This window comes from Neolamprologus brichardi, chromosome 14, assembly GCF_056152115.1.
Source record: "Neolamprologus brichardi isolate AB-2024 chromosome 14, ASM5615211v1, whole genome shotgun sequence".
NCBI classification, from domain to species: Eukaryota; Metazoa; Chordata; class Actinopteri; order Cichliformes; family Cichlidae; genus Neolamprologus; species Neolamprologus brichardi.
The window spans coordinates 948969-968778 of record NC_142117.1 but is presented as its reverse complement, the minus strand read 5'-3'; the positions used below and the strand labels follow the sequence as shown (position 1 = coordinate 968778).

At 41.6% G+C, this 19810-nt stretch overlaps 2 protein-coding genes across 3 annotated transcripts in view; one reads left to right on the top strand and one right to left on the bottom strand.

The window, feature by feature from the left end:
• The window catches only part of LOC148098668 (acyl-coenzyme A thioesterase 11-like), a 175479-nt gene that overhangs the window by 31556 nt on the left and 124113 nt on the right, over positions 1-19810 (top strand). The window lies entirely within an intron of this gene.
• LOC148098670 (protein NLRC3-like) overlaps positions 1-19810 on the bottom strand; it is a 133838-nt gene that overhangs the window by 66716 nt on the left and 47312 nt on the right. Inside the window, exons 1-3 of one of the 2 annotated variants that reach the window (XM_087850557.1) lie at positions 17401-17588; positions 15443-17246; positions 10021-10194 (exon numbers count right to left, since the gene is read on the bottom strand). In XM_087850557.1, coding sequence (XP_087706683.1) covers positions 10021-10194; positions 15443-17246; positions 17401-17437 — 2015 coding nt within the window. In that variant the 5' untranslated portion in view covers positions 17438-17588. Of the gene's footprint in view, positions 1-9660; positions 9835-10020; positions 10195-15442; positions 17247-17400; positions 17589-19810 lie in introns of those variants that run through there. The other variant, XM_087850556.1, reaches the window with a different exon arrangement.

Sequence of the window (19810 nt, the reverse complement as noted above, 5' to 3'; positions counted from 1 at the left end):
TGGCAACCAATGAAGAGAAGCCAAAACTGGAGTAATGTGTGACCTCTTGTTTGTGCCAGTTAAAAGTCTCGCCGCAGCATTCTGTACAGTGTGAAGCTCCAGAGCTGATTTGTTGAGACACGTAAAAAGACCGTTACAATAATCCAAGTGAGAAGAGATAAAAGCATGAATCATCTCAAGTTCTGCCTTTGACACCAGCCTGAGTTTAGAAATGTTTCTTCGATGATAAAAACAGCTTTGAACCAGTTGTTTAGAGAGTTTCTCAAGCAACATTGAACTGTCGAATATAACACCTAAGTTTCTGAGACTCGATTTAATGGAAGGGCCTAAAAACTGATCTGCTGCCTAATTTCTGAAGACATGTGATCAGGAGCAATGATCAAAGTTTCTGTTTTATCCGTATTAAACTGGGGAAAGTTGAAGTTTAACAATTGTTTGATTCCTGACAGACAATTATTTAAACAAGAAAATGTATCAAACTGAGAATCTTTGAAAGAACAGTATAACTGAATGTCATCAGCGTAGAAATGATAAGAAATATTATTGTAACGTCTGATATTTTGGCCTAGAGCAGGGGTGGGGAACTCCAGGCCTCGAGGGCCGGTGTCCTGCAGGTTTTAGATGTCACCCTGGGTCAACACACCTGAATCACATGATTAGTTCATTACCAGGCCTCTGGAGAACTTCAGGACATGTTGAGGAGGAATTTAACCGTTTAAATCAGATGTGATGGATCAAGGAAACATGTAAGACCTGCAGGACACCGGCCCTCGAGGCCTGGAGTTGGACACCTGTGGCCCAGAGGAAGTATATAAAGGAAAAAAAAAATCGGACCTAAAACAGATCCTTGAGGTACCCCAGAAGGCACAACTGATGTTTCAGACAACACATGATTCATACAGACAGTCAAAGATCTCTCAGATAGATACGACTGAAACCATTTTAAAGCAACACCAGTAATCCTGAACAAGTCCTTCTGCCTATTTATCATGATGCTGTGATCAAAGGCAGAGGTGAGATCCAACTCTGTGTACTCTCCAGAGTCTGCTGCCATCAGAATGTCACCACACACTTTAAGTTAAGCCATTTCAGTAGAGGACTGTTTACAGGAACCAGACTGGAAAATGTCCAGAGCATTGCTTTTCTCCAGAAAGTTGTTAAGTTGTTCTGTAACTGTTTTTTTCAAGATCTTTGACACCAAAGGTCATGTTGATATTGGCCTGTAACTTGCTTGTAAGAGATGGGTCCAAATTTGGTTTCTTTAATAATGGTTCAACAACAGCTTGTTTAAAACTGAGCCAGTATGAAGAGAAGTATTAATTATGTCCAGAATATAGGGGCCAATAGAGTCAAACACACTAATGAAAAATGGTGGAGGAATTACATCAAGGTGGCTTCAAGTCAGTTTCATTCGACCAAGCAGAGCACTGACGTCCTGTAAGGTGACAGGAGTAAACGAGGAGCAGGTATCAGAAGTAAGCAACATGTCAGTGTGATACTGGGAGGATGATGGAGAAATATTAGAGCTGATGGCAGCGACCTTATTAACAAAACAGTTCAAAGATTCATTACAATCAGATTTAGTATAGACTGGTACACGAGGAATATCAGGAGAGACCATTTTCATAATTGTATCAAACAACACTTTGGGATTGTTCTTTTTTGAAGCTATTAGATTTGAAAAATATTCAGTTCCAGCTTTTTTTTTAATCATGGTGTTAAGTGAGGATATTGATTCCTTGAGATGTACTCGATGAACCTCAAGCTTGGAAGCCTTCCATAAACGTTCTAACTTGCCACAATATCTCCCGAAATTTTGAGTATTTTCATTTATCCAGGGATAGATATTTGAAGAATAGACAACACTTTGCTTCAGAGGTGCCACTGTATCTAAATAAAATGGACAAAGTGTTGTCTCCAGGAGTTTAGCTGATTTAGAGTGGCCAGGTACGGTGGGTGTGCTCCGGTTAAAGAACATGGAGGCAGACTTCCAAGTTCAGGTGATTTATTAGGTCTGTAGTGATGATACATAAAGTGAACCATCAGTAAAGCCACGATTACACAAGGAAACTGTGCTCAGCACTCACAGGTACCAACACCTCAACAATCACTGCACACAAGGTTACAACTAGTGATGTTCGATTCGTGAACGAATCGTTCAATACTCGAGAATCACTTTACTGACTCGTGAATCATGATTCCCAAGCCCAACTGACTCACTGACTCATTCCTGTTGCTGTTAGCAAACTAATTCCATTAGTAGAAATGTATCTAGCTTATAATTAAAATTGTGGGGGGGGACAACAGCCAGTTTCTTAACAAAAGCATTTCTGCTCTGAACTGGAAGAAAAAACCCTGAGTTGAAGCTCACATCAAGAAAATAGCTCCTCGGTTCACAGTAGCATCGCTTTGCTAACATGCTAACAGCACATATGAGCTACTCACCCCCTCCCTTCCTATGCTGAATCGTAAGTATAAGCGAATCACTCAGGACTCGCTCACCCCCTCCCTCCTGTGCTGAATCATAGAGCGAGCGAACGAATCTCTCACTCACCCCCTCCCTCCTGGCTCACAGCTTCTTCTTCTTCTTGGTTGGCAACCAATGTTAAGGCGCATTACCGCCCCCTGGCTCACAGCTCAGTGGACATTTAGATGAGAAAATATATATTTGACACATTTGAGGAAAATACTCATAAAATACAAATAAACAAAATAAATGTTTATTAAGCAATTTTGATAGGAAATTGCTTAATTTTAGAAATGCTTTTGCTCTTTTTTGCTCTATAAAATAGTTGTTTTTTTTTTTTAGAATCATTCATCTTAGCAGTGGGATTTACATGAAAAGAGAAACAAATTAAGTTTGAGTGAAAATGTACATTTTTTGCACTCTCTGGTCAACTGACTCAGTGAATCAAATGACTCAAATCTGATTCACTTTGGTGAGTGACTCGGTAAAAAGAATCAAATTTACCATCACTAGTTACAACTAGCATCAATTAGCTTAGCAGCGCATTAGCGTAAGATAGCATTAGCATCTTCGCAAGTGAAGAGACACACTCAATAACATTTGACCTACACAACATCATATAATCAGAACCCAGCTTCTGTCATTCACACACAGCAATAAACCAAGGAAACACAGGTTGGCAGTGAGAGGAGAAAAAATACTGAGAACACAGACTAGCAGCCATCCAGTTCCTATGTGGTGCGTTCAAGGAGCATCAGCATAGACATGGGGGGTTCAATAATATAGGACATAATTTCTACGGCGAAAATACTATCAATGATCATTAAAAGATAAAATACGTGAGTCGAGGTCACTACGAGCCATGCGAGGGTCAAACATGGCAGAGAACCTTCCAGCAGCATCTTGGTTTATAATTCGCCTTTGGATCATCAGTTTAGGAGATGAAGGATCCAAGTAAAATAACAAGTTAAAAAATATGCAGCTATGGTCACTCACATGGACATCCTCCACACATACATCATGTATATTTAAACCCAGGGAGAAAACAAGATCCAGTGTGTGACCCTTTGTATGTGTGGGGCAAGAAACATGCTGCCTAAAGTTAAAAGACTCAGTGACAGTGATGAGCTCAGCAGCAGTGTTACAGGAAGCGTCATCAATATGAAGGCTCAAATCTCCCAACCTTCTCCAATGTAATGATGGATGTCAGAAGGTCGTTAAATTCAGTTAGAAAGACCCCATCAGGTAGAATAAAATACATTAAATGTTTTTTAGAGAACTGACCATCATCTGTGACTCAAATGAAGAAAAGGAGTCCGAGGTCATCAGACTGCATCTGAATCTGTCCTGGTAAACAACAGCGAGTCCTCCACCACATCCTAAAAGACGCGGAGTTCAGATGACGGAGCAGCCAGCCGGGCAGATTTCCTTCAAGTGGACATAATCAATGTTCCCTCTAAGCTGCGCGTGTGCGCAATCCACTCACACGGTCTCTGCACACAGGAAATCTGCATTGCGCACAAAAAACTTAATCTAACCTGAATTGAAATTAAAATAAATACGTTAACAATTCTGTTCTGCAGTGTTAGTCAGTGACTGGCTGCTCCAGTATGGGATCAGAACGATGCCACCTTATCCCATAGTCCAGCCAATGATGCGATTCACATTCGTATATAGCAGCTAATCAACGTGGTTGACAGGCTATGACAGCGTCCTCATGTGCAAACACCAGTGTTTTAGCAAAGCGGCTGATGTGGAGTGAAGCCACGTTAATGACAACGTGATCCAGTGATCCAAGGGACCGCTCAGGGAGTTTGTGTGTTCGCTCAGACACATGAAACATTAGAGGGAACATTGGACATAATCCTTATTTTGCTGCCACGTCTCAGTCAGACACATAAAATCTAGAGACTCTTTAATAAAGAGATCGCTTAGAATAAATGATTTGTTCGTTATGGAGCGAACGTTAAGCAGGGCCAACCGAGTTGATGATGGTCGATCTGCAAAATCAACAGCTGACTGCAGCGGCACTTGAAATAAAGACCAATGCACACCTGTGGACCTGCTGGGCAGGGCAGCGACTCCAGAGCTGGGGGAAGCAATGACCGATGAGCAGACATAGCTGTTATCAATAAAAACAGTGAACGTTTGACGGACACACCGTGAGCAAACTGCTTTTGAGCCACAGAGCCCAGGTCCCAGGCACCGGCGTAACATATTAACTAAATGTCAGGAGAGGAAGTGGACGCAGGCACCAGGATTCTCCCCACAGCCAAGAAGCTAGCCTCTGGTACCTTCTCAGTTTCACCAGGACTTCGGCCCTCGTTCCCCTTTTCCATCTCTTGAGGGTGGAAGTCCTGCGGGTTGTGAAGAGTAGCACACCAGGGGAGGAAGAGTTCTAAGCATCCCAGAAACTATACAGAAAAGCATAAACTGAAACATGACTTTTAAAAACACCAGAGTAGGCTTATAAGGCCTTGAAGGTAAAAAAAAAACAACAACTACAATTTCTGCAAAAATGACGTCACTTCAAGTTTTGGGCAGGTAATGGCGGACATATGATAGTTCGCCCTGGCATCTTCTCCAACGTAGGAAGTGCTATGAACAGCTGATCGGATTGGCAAAGCGTGTTTCTGGCATATTACTTTTTTGTTGCTGCAAGTGCTTTTCATGCAACTTTTGCAAAGCTATGTGTGGAAGAAAACGATGACCTAAGCGCTAGCTTATGTGGTTGCAGATCTACAGGGTGTAGAAAACTGAGTGTTTTCCGCTCTGACTGGCCTTAAAGGGTTAACAGTATCTCCCAATCATATTTTTAAGCAGCAGTAATTAAGTCAGAACAAAAAAGAGCAAAAATGACATTACAAAAAATGATTGACGACAGTGAAAAACTACATTGTTGCCTCCAGCAAGCTGCAGCAGCGGCAAAGCCAAACACAGGCGCCATCTTGTTTGACAGAAGAACTTAGCACACAGCAGCCAGTGTTGCCAACTTAGCGATGTACAACTTTTTCAGACCCCCTTAGCAACTTTTTTTCTAAAAAGCGACTAGCGACAAATCCAGCGACTTTTTCTGGTGTTATGGGAGACTTATTTATGACGACTTTTTGACGTGAAAGCGGGTATCGCTTTTACTCTCAACAAGCAGCGGTGCTGCCGTGGGCACCTCGTCCGTTCCAAAGCGCTCACGGGCAGAAGATATTCCTCCCCCAGCTGCTATCAGGGCAGAAGATGTTCACACCTATGCGTCCAAACTGCAAATGAATTGAGCATGAGCAAAGCTGCTGCTCCCGCACTGACTGTAACGCAGTCAGTTCTTCTTTTACTGTGATGCTGTTTTGTGGTTCACGAGGTTTAAAACTACTTATAAACACACACACACACAGAGTAACTCCACCAGAGTGCCTATTTCGGGTCACTTTTGCCCGTCCAAGCCCGGGTAAAGGAGCAGGGTTGGAATTGTGACATTAAAAAAAACAATAACTGCTAAAATAAATTTAATTTGTAGTTTAAATAAACTCTAAATGCATTTAGGACGTTTTTTACTCACTTTATGTCTCTTGCACGATGTTATTTCTGTCTCCAACAACGTAGGTTACAATTATATTAGCATGACCAATTAGCAAATTAGGCAGTGACATCATTTAGCGACTTCTAGCTACTTTTAGGACAGCCAATAGCAATTTTCCTTACTGAGGAGTTGGCAACACTGACGGCAACTACGAGCACAGAGTGCACCACTTTTGTTCAAATGGAAGAAATAGAAAACACTCAATAAAACCTTCGACAGCTGAAACTAATGTAGACAATGTCAGGGGAGGAAGTCAAACTGAACGTATGACACCAAGCACGATAACTACCAAAATAAAGCAGGAAAAATAAACTAAGAAACCCTAAAGCAACTAAACAGAGCAGCTAACAATAAACAAGAAGTCTAAACTATAAAAACACAGAAGCTAACATGCTAACATGGCTAACACTAGCATCACTGTATGTAGCCTGACTCTTCTCACAGCAACATACAACTGTCATGGCTAGACGTCTCACTGATTGGCTCATGTTAGCTTGTGAAAATATAAAGTCCCAGCAATACTAGCTGTTTTATATACTGTTTAAAATAAGCTAAATGTGCTTATAATGTGTAAATAAAGGCTGAAGCAGCTAGCATCAGCACCAAGCCCTGTTACATTCATACAGTTAGAGCAATGGCTCCAATCTACAGCCTTTAAAATAATGATTAAAATGCTGTGATTGCAGCCATTCCCCAACTCTCTGTGAATGGTTCTCATGGCCATTAATCAGTGGGCCTTGATCAGTTGTTGTTGATCAATGGTCATTAGAATTTGCATAATTATGATTAAGGAACTGAGCTCCCAGCTCATTGTTCCTTCAGTGGGCTGGTTTCAGTCATTATGCAGATGCACTGTTTATAGGGTTGGAAACCTGCAGTCAGCTGAGACCAGTGATGGGAATAAGTCGTTACTAACGGCGTTACTTTTTTCAGTAATGAGTAAGCTAACTAATTACTATCTCTATCATTACAACACCGTTACAGTTACTAACAAGAAAATGCAATCCGTTACTATTTTTCAACAAACAGACAGTTGAAGCTGTGTTCAGCCTCATCTTATATCAGCTGCAGGAAGTAGCTGTAAGTAATCTGGACGCTACAGCTTTAAGCAGCTGTGCCCTCCCGCGGACGGTAATCACGAGCACTGTCTAGCACAACACCTGGAGCTCAGGGGGCAAAACAATCGCAGCAGTGCTGCTGTTTGACTGAGAGAGAATAAAGTAGTCATGGTAAGCCAATCACATGACCACTTACAGACAAAGCAACAAGGTGATATATACCAGTTTGTAAACTGTGTTGATAGGCCACGTAAAACCAGAGTCACGATAAACAATATAGACGCGGAGTTTTTTCCTCAATAGTTTCATCACGTTTACTGTCTAAGGACAGCACAGCGAGACCTCTCTCTGCTTATGAGAGAAAAAAAAATACAAGGGAAGTTTTAGGAGTGACGAGAGAGAGAGAGAGCAGAAAGAGAGAGAGAGAGAGAGGAACAGAGAGAGAGAAAGAGGAACAGAGAGAGAGAGAGAGAGGAACAGAGAGAGAGAGAGGAACAGGAAAAGAGAGAGCGAGTTTTGACGTTTAGCGTGTTTGCAGTGTGTAGTTAATGTGTTGTCTTGTGTAGTTAGTGTGTAGTGTTGTGTATAGTTTTGTGTTGTGTGTCAGAACAATGAGGCGACTGCTGTCTCCAGGTAGAAACAGCAGTGATACACCTGCTGCTGTCAGACCTGCAGGTATCAGGCTGTGAGGTTCTCCTTTATAGTGGACAGAAATTATTTTTTTTGGAGTGGCACAAATAATTTGTGGCATCTTATTGAAGAACAGCTGATTGTTCTGTAAACAGTTTGAAGCGGTTATTCTAAAAAATCAAGATAAAAGGTAAATGGCTGCTAATAACTGTTGTTTGCAAATCTAGTGCATAGGATTTTAAAATGGACAATTTATATTTGCATTTAAAGTTATGAAATATGATTCATTGTTTGTGGTTGTTACAGTAAAAAATATAACTTTCTACTCTGATTTTATGTTTTTTATCTGATTTTAGATCATTTGTGTTAATACAGTGTGTCAAAATGAAAACATGACTGTAGATTCAGACACATGAGGTTGTGTTGAAAAGAATGATACCGAACAAGGCAAAGTAAATAGTTTTTAAAGGTGAAATGTAGAGGAAACATCAGAAGTAGTTACAAATGGCCAATTATATCCTGGACCCCAGAGGGTTAAACGTTTTTTTTAAAGTAACGCAATAGTTACTTTTTGAGTAATTAATTACTTTTAGAATATTGTAACTCAGTTACTAACTCAGTTACTTTTTTGAAGAAGTAACTAGTAACTATAATTAATTACTTGTTCAAAGTAACTTGCCCAAAAGTGGCTGAGACTGAAGAAGTCACTTGGATGAGTGATGAAACGTTTCTCCCACAAAACGCTACATCCAGATGACCAGAATCAACTTTTGGACATTTACTTACCTGGATAATTGAGCGTGCATCAAGACCACTCACTCACCCTTCCCTCCTGCCTCTCAGCTGCTGAAACTCAAAGTTTGTTACAATGGGAGAGTCACTCCTTCATCTGAGATGAAGCCTGATAGTCTGACTGATGCAATATAACATTCAGTCTACACCACATGTGTCAAACTCCAGGCCTCGAGGGCCGGTGTCCTGAGGTTTTAGATGTATCCTTGATCCAACACAGCTGATTTAAATGGCTAAATGACCTCCTCAACATGTCTTGAAGTTCTGCAGAGGCCTGGTAATGAGCTGATCATTTTATTCAGGTGTGTTGACCTAGGGTGAGATCTAAAACCTGCAGGACACCGGCCCTCGAGGCCTGGAGTCCGACACCCCTGGTCTACACTTTTGTTTTTGTGCAAAGATGATAAGCAGACTAAAAGAAAAATATATGAACTCAGTTCCACCACTATTAAAAAAAGAAAACAGTGTCTGACTCACATTACTGCAGCGGAAGATTGCAAGTAAAATAATCTGAAAGTCACTATTTGACGAAATTATTTAGATGAGAAAATATATATTTAACACATTTGAGGAAATACTAATTAAATAAACAAAATATATGTCCGATTTAGAAATCTTAATTTTTTTGTTCTATAAAATAGTTGTTTTGATTTTTCAATCACTCATCGTAGCAGTAGGATTTACATGAAAATAAAAACAAATTAAGTTTGAGTGAAAAAGTACATTTTTGGCACTCTCTGGGCAACTGACTCAGTGAAACTTTAAAATATGTATTGTTAAATTCCAGATGTTTCTTTGCAAGGAAAACTCGAACACTGAAATATTACCACCAGTTACCTCCTACATATGGAAATGTGGTGTCATTAAAGACATAATAATTTTATTAATACCCAATATCCAGCAAAATATGTAATTTGTACATTTTGTTCCTAATGAAATCAAATGTATATATTGTGGAAGATTAGCCAAATTTCTGTAAATTGGCCAGAACATATGACTGTGACAAATTTTACACGGTAATTCAGAGTCTAATAATCCAATCAAATATAAATATAAGTTCAGCTAATAGCTTTATTGATAAGTCAATCAATAATATAATTCACATTTTAAATGATCATATGTGTTAACGTTTGAATCCTGACCTGAGAGTTTCCACTGCACATTGTGAACTCTTTAGTCCAGCAGACAGAAGCTTCACTCCTGAATCCTGCAGGTCACAGTTACTCAGGTCCAGCTCTGTCAGGGTAGAGGACTGGGAGCTGAGGACTGAGCGCAGAGCTTCACAGCTTCTCTCTGACAGGTTACAGCCACTCAGTCTGAAATATAAAAGATAATCTATAATACTTATGTAAAGTTTGCTATTATATTATTCTATTACATGTTCCATCTATTTATTTTTGAAGGAAAACTTAACATTACTAACATACAACATCATATGGATGAACTTGAATAAAATGTTTAACTGGTTCTTTTTAAAAAAACAAAATGTCAATTGATCTGACCTCAGAGTATTTAGTTTACAGTTTAAACTTTGTAGTCCAGCAGACAGAAGCTTCACTCCTGAATCCTGCAGGTCACAGTTACTCAGGTCCAGCTCTGTCAGGGTAGAGGACTGGGAGCTGAGGACTGAGCGCAGAGCTTCACAGCTTCTCTCTGACAGGTTACAGCCACTCAGTCTGAAATATAAAAGATAATCTATAATACTTATGTAAAGTTTGATATTATATTATTCTATTACACATGCCATCTATTTATTTTTGAAGGAAAACTTAACATTACTAACATACAACATCATATGGATGAACTTGAATAAAATGTTTAACTGGTTCTTTTTAAAAAAAACAAAATGTCAATTGATCTGACCTCAGAGTATTTAGTTTACAGTTTAAACTTTGTAGTCCAGCAGACAGAAGCTTCACCCATGAATCCTGCACATTTTTGATACTCAGGTCCAGCTCTGTCAGGGTAATGGACTGAGAGCTGAGCATTGAGGACACAGTACATTAAGGAATCCCTTCCTGCAGGCATAATCCAACGATTGTCATCTCCAGTTGGAACTTCTTTTTTGTGGGGGAAAAGGATGGATCTCTCTGGCCATGCATTTACTTCAGCGGCCTCAGTGAGATTACCATCAAGAATAAGTACCTGTTACCTCATTAGCTCCGCTTTCAGGCCATTTCACAGTGCCACAGTGTTTACATTTTTCCCAAAACCTGCGAGGAACATCAATCCCATGTCCATGCTTTTTTTCCAATGTTTGCTGGAGAATAAAACATATGCTGCTCTGTGAGCGGCTGTGTTTTTCCACTAGACTCTGGTTTCTGCCTTTCGGTGAAGCCTGGTCAACCTGTCCATGCTGGTCTTCTTGATTCACTCACAGCCACACAGCCTTTCGTCTGTTAGACTTACTGGACCACTTTGACTGGATTCAAAGCTAACAAGTACTCACCCAGGCCTCACCACCTGCAATCCCTAAGTTGCTTTCCACCTGCTGACAAGTAAGATATAAAATAACCTTGTTCACTTACCATAACCTCCACCAGTGATCTTTCTGACGCTGCTCTACCTCTGTTACAGTGACTCAGATCACTATCTTTGGAACCAAGACCCATTTCCCAAAACCTACCACAGAGCCCACTTCATGCTCACAGCTTCAAGCACCTGACTTCTGCCATAGTTCACAGTTCATGTTAAAAAGTCAAAGTGTCAAGTTCTTGTGTGTAAATAAAGCCTTCACATCTAGTAATATTCAGTTCCTTCATGTTTGCTTGTGTTTTGCGTTCACCATGTTATGGAGTTGGATGTCTTGAGACTGGTCTTGGTCTCTAGACCGGTCTCATCTCAAGACCATTTTTACGTGGTCTTGGTCTCGACGGACTTTGGTCTTGGTCTTGTCTTGGTCTCGTTGTCTCGGTCTTGCTTTCTCAGATTGTCATAGTGTTCGGGAGATTTGGAGACAACCATCGGTGACGCAGGGGGGTGGCTTACTGGGCTTAAGCCATGGTCATTTTTTCAGAAGCCCGGGTTCTTTTGGAGTGTAATTTGTTTCATAGTTAGATGCATGACTGACAACTGTATAAAAAAAAAGCTACACCAATATTCAACGCACATAGCGTACAGTCGTAAATTCCCCCTAATTTTGGTATGATCCGAGCTCAGGCACTAGCCGACTGAGCACAACAGTTAAGCATGTGAGCGAGGGGGGGAAAGCTGCTGCCTGCGAGTTGTTGTAGGAGAAGTGCAGCCAGGCAGACAGAGGAGAGCTTAAGTTTAACCAGGTACCAAAGCAAATCATTCGTACTGTCCAAATAATGGAAATATGACTGTGTATGACAAAAGATTGATGTCAAACTGATTACTTGACTCATATTACGTTACTTGCTCTTCGAATTAAATCAACAAATGGTGAAATGAAAAGCTGAACAACAACAATGCTGTTTTTTTTTAGAGAGTCTTTGCTTACATGTGTGTTTATTTCATATTTTCAGTTGTTACCCTCCAAGGCTAAACAAAGCACTCTAAATCAAGACAAAACAAGATGAATTTCAATACATAGCAGTATATTCACAGTTGAAACCAGATATTTACATACTTTAATTATTCTTTTACTGTTAAACATCAATTTAGAGTAAACTTGTTTTGTTTTAGATAAATAAATATTGAAATATCTTTTGAATTAGTTAATTGTCCGAATAAAGAGAGAGAGAGAGCTTCTATTTTAATCACTTTCATAAAATTTAGGAGTACATGTACACTAAGTTTATTGTTAATTAATAAGAAAACTCCAGACGTTTCTGAGCTGAAGAAGCTTCCGATTGGTCCATGTATGTGAGTAAATTGGTGACACACCTGTGGATGCATATAAGGCAAAACACAGAGCCTGTTTCTGTGACATGGGAAAATCAAGAGATGTCAACCAAACACCAGGAAAAGAATTGTGGAGCTCCATCAGTGTGGCTCAGTTTGAATACAATTTGGTGCCATTTACAATTAAGAAATACAGATAGCTTCTCTCTTTACTCTTAAAGTTAACAAATATGTTTTTTATATTTATCAACCTGAAAAAACATTTAGTCTGATTTGATGTTACAATTAAAAAAGTTTTTTGTGTTTTTATCTGAAGAGTTTGTAAATATCTGGTTTCAACTGTATATTTGATGATGTTGGTGTTTGGCTTGATTGTCAGCACAGAGAGAGAGAGGGGAACAGAGAGGGAGAGGGAGAGAGAGAAAGAAGGAGAGAGAGGGACAGAGGGAGAGAGAGGGACAGAGGGGGAGAGAGAGGAACAGAGAGAGAGAGAGGAACAGAGAGAGAGAGAGAGAGAGAGAGAGGGACAGAGAGAGAGAGAGAGGAACAGAGAGAGAGAGAGAGAGAAAGAGGAAGAGAGAGGGACAGAGAGAGAGAGAGGGACAGAGAGGGAGAGAGAGGAACAGAGAGAGAGAGAGAGGAACAGAGAGAGAGAGAGAGAGAAAGAGGGAGCGAGAGGGACAGAGAGAGAGAGAGGAACAGAGAGAGAGAGAGAGAGGAACAGAGAGAGAGAGAGGAACAGAGAGAGAGAGAGAGAGAAAGAGGGAGAGAGAGGGAGAGAGAGAGAGAGAGGAAAAGAGAGAGAGAGACTGAGAGGAACAGAGAGAGAGAGAGGAGCAGAGAGAGAGAGAGAGGAACAGAGAGAGAGAGAGAGAGAGAGAGAGAGGAACAGAGAGAGGGAGAGAGAGGAACAGAGAGAGAGAGAGGAACAGAGAGAAAGAGAAAGGAACAGAGAGAGGAACAGAGAGAGAGAGAGAGGAACAGAGAGAGAGAGAGGAACAGAGAGAGAGAGAGGAACAGAGATAGAGAGAGAGAGGAACAGAGAGAGAGAGAGAGAGGAACAGAGAGAGAGAGAGAGGAACAGAGAGAGAGAGAGAGAGAGGAACAGAGAGAGAGAGGAACAGAGAGAGAGAGAGAGAGAAAGAGGGAGAGAGAGGGACAGAGAGAGAGAGAGGAACAAAGAGGGAGAGAGGGGAACAGAGAGAGAGAGGAACAGAGAGAGAGAGAAAGGAACAGAGAGAGGAACAGAGAGAGAGAGACAGGAACAGAGAGAGAGAGGAACAGAGAGAGAGAGAGAGAGAGGAACAGAGAGAGAGAGAGAGAGAGAGAGAGGAACAGAGAGAGAGAGAGAGGAACAGAGAGAGAGAGAGAGAGGGAGGAACAGAGAAAAAGAGAGGAACAAAGAGAGAGGAACAGAGAGAGAGGAACAGAGAGAGAGAGAGAGAGGAACAGAGAGCGAGAGAGAGAGGAACAGAGAGAGAGAGAGAGAGAGAGAGAGAGGAACAGAGAGAGAGAGGAACAGAGAGGGAGAGAGGGGAACAGAGAGAGAGAGAGAGGAACAGAGAGAGAGAGAGGAACAGAGAGAGAGAGAGGAACAGAGAGAGAGAGAGAGGAACAGAGAGTGAGAGAGAGGAACAGAGAGAGAGAGAGAGGAACAGAGAGAGAGAGAGAGAGGAACAGAGAGAGAGAGAGAGAGAGGAACAGAGAGAGAGAGAGGAACAGAGAGAGAGAGAGGAACAGAGAGAGAGAGAGAGAGAGGAACAGAGAGAGAGAGAGAGGAACAGAGAGTGAGAGAGAGGAACAGAGAGTGAGAGAGAGGAACAGAGAGAGAGAGAGAGAGGAACAGAGAGAGAGAGAGAGAGAGGAACAGAGAGAGAGAGAGGAACAGAGAGAGAGAGGAACAGAGAGAGAGAGAGAGAGAGGAACAGAGAGAGAGAGAGAGGAACAGAGAGTGAGAGAGAGGAACAGAGAGAGAGAGAGAGAGGAACAGAGAGAGAGAGAGAGAGAGGAACAGAGAGAGAGAGGAATAGAGAGGGAGATGGAGAATGAGGACAGGACAGATGGAACAAGAGTCGGTGAGACACAAATCTTAGTCAAATGGTTGTTTGCCTAATCTCATCAGAACATGTATCTAGTACCTAGTGTAACTTTTTAGATACCATTTGTTACTTTTCAAATTCTATATTTATTAAGTTGTGCAGGCTTATGAAGGCTAAATAATTATATAAACCTTTATAAATCTAAATAGTGTACTTTGGTAGAATTAAAAAAATAAGTGTAGTGCAGGTCTATGATGATTTTTAGTGCTACTATCATCTAGTTTTGAGTCTGGTTCTGTCTTGGTTAAGTCCTAAATAGTCCTGATTTTGAACTGTTGTAGTCCTGTTTTAATTCCCGATCAGTTCTGGAAAAACAGAGAGGGTGGGGGACGCGACAGTCAAGTGGGGCGTGCGTCTGTGCGCCCTCTCAGTAAGTGAGTGAGACAGTAGACAGCGGTAGGGAGGGCTGTGCGAAAGCAAAATCACATGACACCCGTAAACGAAGCAGCATCTGGCTGCAATTTAAAGACTTTTTTGTCTCGGTCCTGGTCTCGTCTCGACTTGGTCTCGGTCTTGTCTTGGTCTAGGTTTAGGCGGTCTTGACTACAAGTCTACCATGTCGTTCTGGCCACACCGAGGTAACAGATTTATTTTTGAAAAAAAGAGACATTGGGCATTGCAACAAAGGTGAGCCACAAACCAGACCTTAAAATAAGAACATCTGAAAAAGATGTAGGTACAGTCTAGTAGCTCAAGTATTTGCTTTAAAAAACAGAGCTAAACTCCTGGTTGTTGGAGACAAGTGAACGACTTGAGGATAATAAACCTGTCAGAGGGGCTGAAGGATTAGAGCTCATGTTCTTATGGGCTGGATCTGGATTGTGCTTTGATTAGAGTTAAAGACAAAAATATTTCAGAAATGCTGACATGTCCTGCTGGAATGAAATATTTAAAGTATCATATGTGACTAAGTGACTATTTTTTATTTTTTCTTAAAAGGCAGTGTTCTTTGAACTGAGCACCTCTTGTTTATTTCCCATGATTTTAAGAATGAAGAGATGAGTTCATGTTTACTCACAGAGCTTTGTTGGAGGCTTTGGCCACTGGCAGCAGCCTCAGAAGAGCCTTCTCTGAAGCAGAGTATTTCTGCAGGTCAAACACATCCAGATCTTTTTCTGATGACAGTAAGATGAAGACCAGAGCTGACCACTGAGCAGGAGACAGTTTATCTGTGGAGAGACTTCCTGATCTCAGGGACTGTTGGATCTGCTCCACTAGAGAACGATCATTCAGTTCATTCAGACAGTGGAACAGATTGATGCTTTTCTCTGCAGACAGATTCTTACTGAGCTTCCTCTTGATGTACTGGACTGTTTCCTGATTGGTCAGTGAGCTACTTTCTGTCTGTGTCAGCAGACCTCGTAGGAGAGTCTGATTGGTCTGCAGTGAAAGACCCAGGAGGAAGCGGAGGAACAAGTCCAGGTGTCCATTTGGACTCTGTAAAGCCTTGTTCACAGCACTCTGGTGGAGAGATTTTAAACTCTTTTTCTTTTTAAATAGTTTAGTCCAATTGGAGGTTGTTTGTTGTTCTTCCAGCAGATTGAGTCCAGAGTTGATGAAGGTCAGATGGACATGAAGAGCAGCCAGAAACTCCTGAACACTCAGATGGATGAAGCAGAACACCTTGTCCTGGTACAGTCCGCTCTCCTCTTTAAAGATCTGTGTGAACACTCCTGAGTACATTGAGGCTGCTCTGATATCGATGCCACACTCTGTCAGGTCTGATTCATAGAAGATCAGGTTTCCTTTCTGCAGCTGATCAAAAGCCAGTTTTCCCAGAGACTCCATCATCTTCCTGCTCTCTGGACTCCAGTGTGGATCTGTCTCAGCTCCTCCATCATACTTGACCTTCTTCACTTTGGCCTGAACCACCAGGAAGTGGATGTACATCTCAGTCAGGGTCTTGGGCAGCTGTCCTCCCTCTCTGGTTTCCAGCACATCCTCCAGAACTGTAGCAGTGATCCAGCAGAAGACTGGGATGTGGCACATGATGTGGAGGCTTCGTGATGTCTTGATGTGGGAGATGATCCTGCTGGCCTGCTCCTCATCTTTGAATCTCTTCATGAAGTACTCCTCCTTCTGTGGGTCAGTGAACCCTCTGACCTCTGTCACCATGCCAACACAGTCAGGAGGGATCTGATTGGCTGCTGCAGGTCGTGTGGTTATCCAGAGGCGAGCAGAGGGAAGCAGTTTCCCCCTGATGAGGTTTGTCAGCAGCACATTCACTGAGGTGGACTTTCTAGGGTCAGTTAGGATTGTAGTTTTGTGGAAGTCCAGAGGAAGTCGACACTCATCCAGACCATCAAAGATGAACACAACCTGGAAGTCTTCAAAGCTGCAGATTCCTGCTTCTTTGGTTTCAGTAAAGAAGTGATGAACAAGTCCCACCAAGCTGAACTTTTCCTCTTTCAGCACATTCAGCTCTCTGAAAGTGAATGGAAACATGAACTGGATGTCCTGGTTGGCTTTGTCTTCAGCCCAGTCCAGGGTGTATTTCTGTGTTAAGACTGTTTTCCCAATGCCAGCCACTCCCTTTGTCAGCACTGTTCTGATTGGTTCATCTCTTCCAGGTGGGAGTTTAAAGATGTCTTCTTGTCTGATTGTTGTTTCTGGTCTGTCTGGTTTCCTGGATGCTGTTTCAATCTGTCTGACCTCATGTTCATCATTGACCTCTGCAGTCCCACCCTCTGTGATGTAGAGCTCTGTGTAGATCTGATTCAGAAGGGTTGGGTTTCCTGCTTTAGCGATGCCCTCAAACACACACTGGAACTTCTTCTTCAGAGCAGATTTAAGGTTACGATGACAAACTGCAGCTGGAAGTTCTGAATAATAATAATAAAAATACAACTTCAACAAATATATTTTACAAAACGCTGATGACATTTTCTGACCCACTGAGAAATGACTTAACACACTGGTGTCATGAGTGTCTCATTTATCTAACAGCTTAAAACCTTAAGTGAGAAATCCTCTTACGTCTCTGCAGACGGTCAGCCAGCTCCTCCTGCTTCATTCTCCTCAGGAAGTCCACTGCGATCTTCACAAATGCCTCTCTGCTGCTCCTCTGCTCATCATCCTCCCTCTGAAACTCCAAGCACTGGGGCTTATTTGGATTCAGAGCCTTCTGGATCTTCTTCAGCTCGTTCTTCACAAAAGTGATGATGTTGTCCTCCAGCAGCTGGAACAGAATACTTCATGAATGAACCACCACTCTGAACTTCAGTCTACACAACATCCACTTCTTTACGATCAAGGGGCATATCATCCACAATCTCTTCACCAATTATAAGTTTGACTTTCTCTGATTAACTGAGACATTCTCCACAACTCCACGGTCCCAAAACGTTGATTCTGTTCATATGAATGCAGCGATTTCAGTGGGAGACACATTTCACTGGTGTTCAGAGCTGAACTATCAACAGGTTGATGATCGAAGCCAGAAACTTGAAGATGTTATAGGTGGCAGAGTTGATCATACAGACAACTGGTCTTAAAGGTTCACTCTGTTTACGCATACAGATCAGTATTTAAGGTTTGACTCTCATCATCCACTGGAGCACAAACTGGGCGTCATCAGGACGCTACAACACAGAACAAACGCCATCCCCACAGACACAGCAGCCAGGGAAGCAGAAGAACATCACATCAAGAAGGTCCTGAGGAAATGTGAACCAGCTGACCAAACACATCCTGCTGCAGGATGTTAACATAGCAACATACTGATGATCCCACTCACTGTGAACAACACATTTGGACCTGATTTGTTGCTCTGGTTTACACGTGAACTTTGACTGCTGTCACCAACTTGAGAGGCTCTACAGAAAAACTGGGACTTGTCCTCAAACAGATGTATAAAAATCATAAAGTACATTACAAGGACAGCATTGCCCAATCAACTCTAATTACTATGGCCATGTTATCTCTTCTAATTAAGGTACAGACACTCAAACTAGCTGCTTTCAGTGAGAAGTCAAATGTCTGAATATGAGCTGGAAGCTGCTGAGAGTCCTCCCTCCTTCCCATGGGGTTTACTTTCTCTACTACTTTCACTATAAACACGCCCCTTTCATGCACCTGCAGAGGGCCACCAGCAGATGGAGCTGTCTTAAACAAATCCACTTGGATAGTTAGCTGTAGATGATTTTCTCAGTATGATTGTAGGATTTTGAGTTACTCTTCAGATTTATTTAAACTCTTATATTGTGCACAAGTGTTGAACGACACATAATTTCTCTGTACTTTTCATAAGAGCAGCCAGACTTTCAGCTAGTTTTTCTTTTGCTCTGCAGGCTTTATGAAGGTGTGTCAAAGTTGTTCTTTGGACATTGGCTGCTTTTTAAATCATTTTCAGTCCTCGTACAGGAACATTCTTCAAGCTAAATCCAAGTATATTAGACCAGAGTAAACTTGATAGATATGCGTGTGTGTGTAACTCTTAGAGCTGTTTGGCTGCTTTTTATGGGGGCTGGGTCTTTGGAAAGTGAGCAAACAACAGTTTTAGTAACACACCCTGAACTGCACACTTTAACAAACAACATGAGATTTTAACTGTAATGTAAAAATCCTGTGATTCACTGTTATTAAGCACAAACACATCTATGGCCCCGTTTCTATTAGTAGCTGCTCAGATCGACTGGAGCCATTGGTTTCCATTACAGTTGAGGACCACCTAATGTGGTCGTCTCAATACAGCAGAGTGTCGACTCACATCATTAGTAAGTGCTAATGCTCCTAATTTCCATCATATTGGTCATTTATTTCTCAAAGTTATTGAAGAAACAGTTATTCAGCTTCATTCCCACTGATCTCGACTACAAACTGTTTCACTTTGGTTTTTGTTTAAAGCCTCGATGTTTAAAACGTTTCCCTGTGATCACATTTGCACCGTCTGATTTCAAAGTTTGTTTCTTTTGGTCATTTAGTCCACAGAGTCCTTGGTGTTCTGAAAGGGACCTATAAATAAATGTATTATTATTAATATTAATAATAAAGTAGTTGTTGTACATGTACAGACCATAAACATGGAGTCCAGCTGTGTTTGATGCTGCTGGGCAGACTGACCACTGGGAAGCTCTGAGCTCTGCTGGTCCACTCTGTGGAGGAACCATGGACACACACACACACACATGAAGCCACTTTCATTATTAAAATGTGAATTTAGCCTCTAAAAGCTGTGTTCAGTCAGTGTTGCTGCTTCCTGTGTCTAACCTCACGTATGTGCTTCTGAAAGAACCGTTAAAAATTCCCGTAAACACTTTTAAACCTGTGAAAAAACCTTTTTAGAACAGTTTAAGCTGTTATATGTTGAACTCTTGGCTGACATCATATTGAATGCTGTGGACTCAGAATATGATGTCACTCAAGTTTACATGTGTGTGAAGGCAGA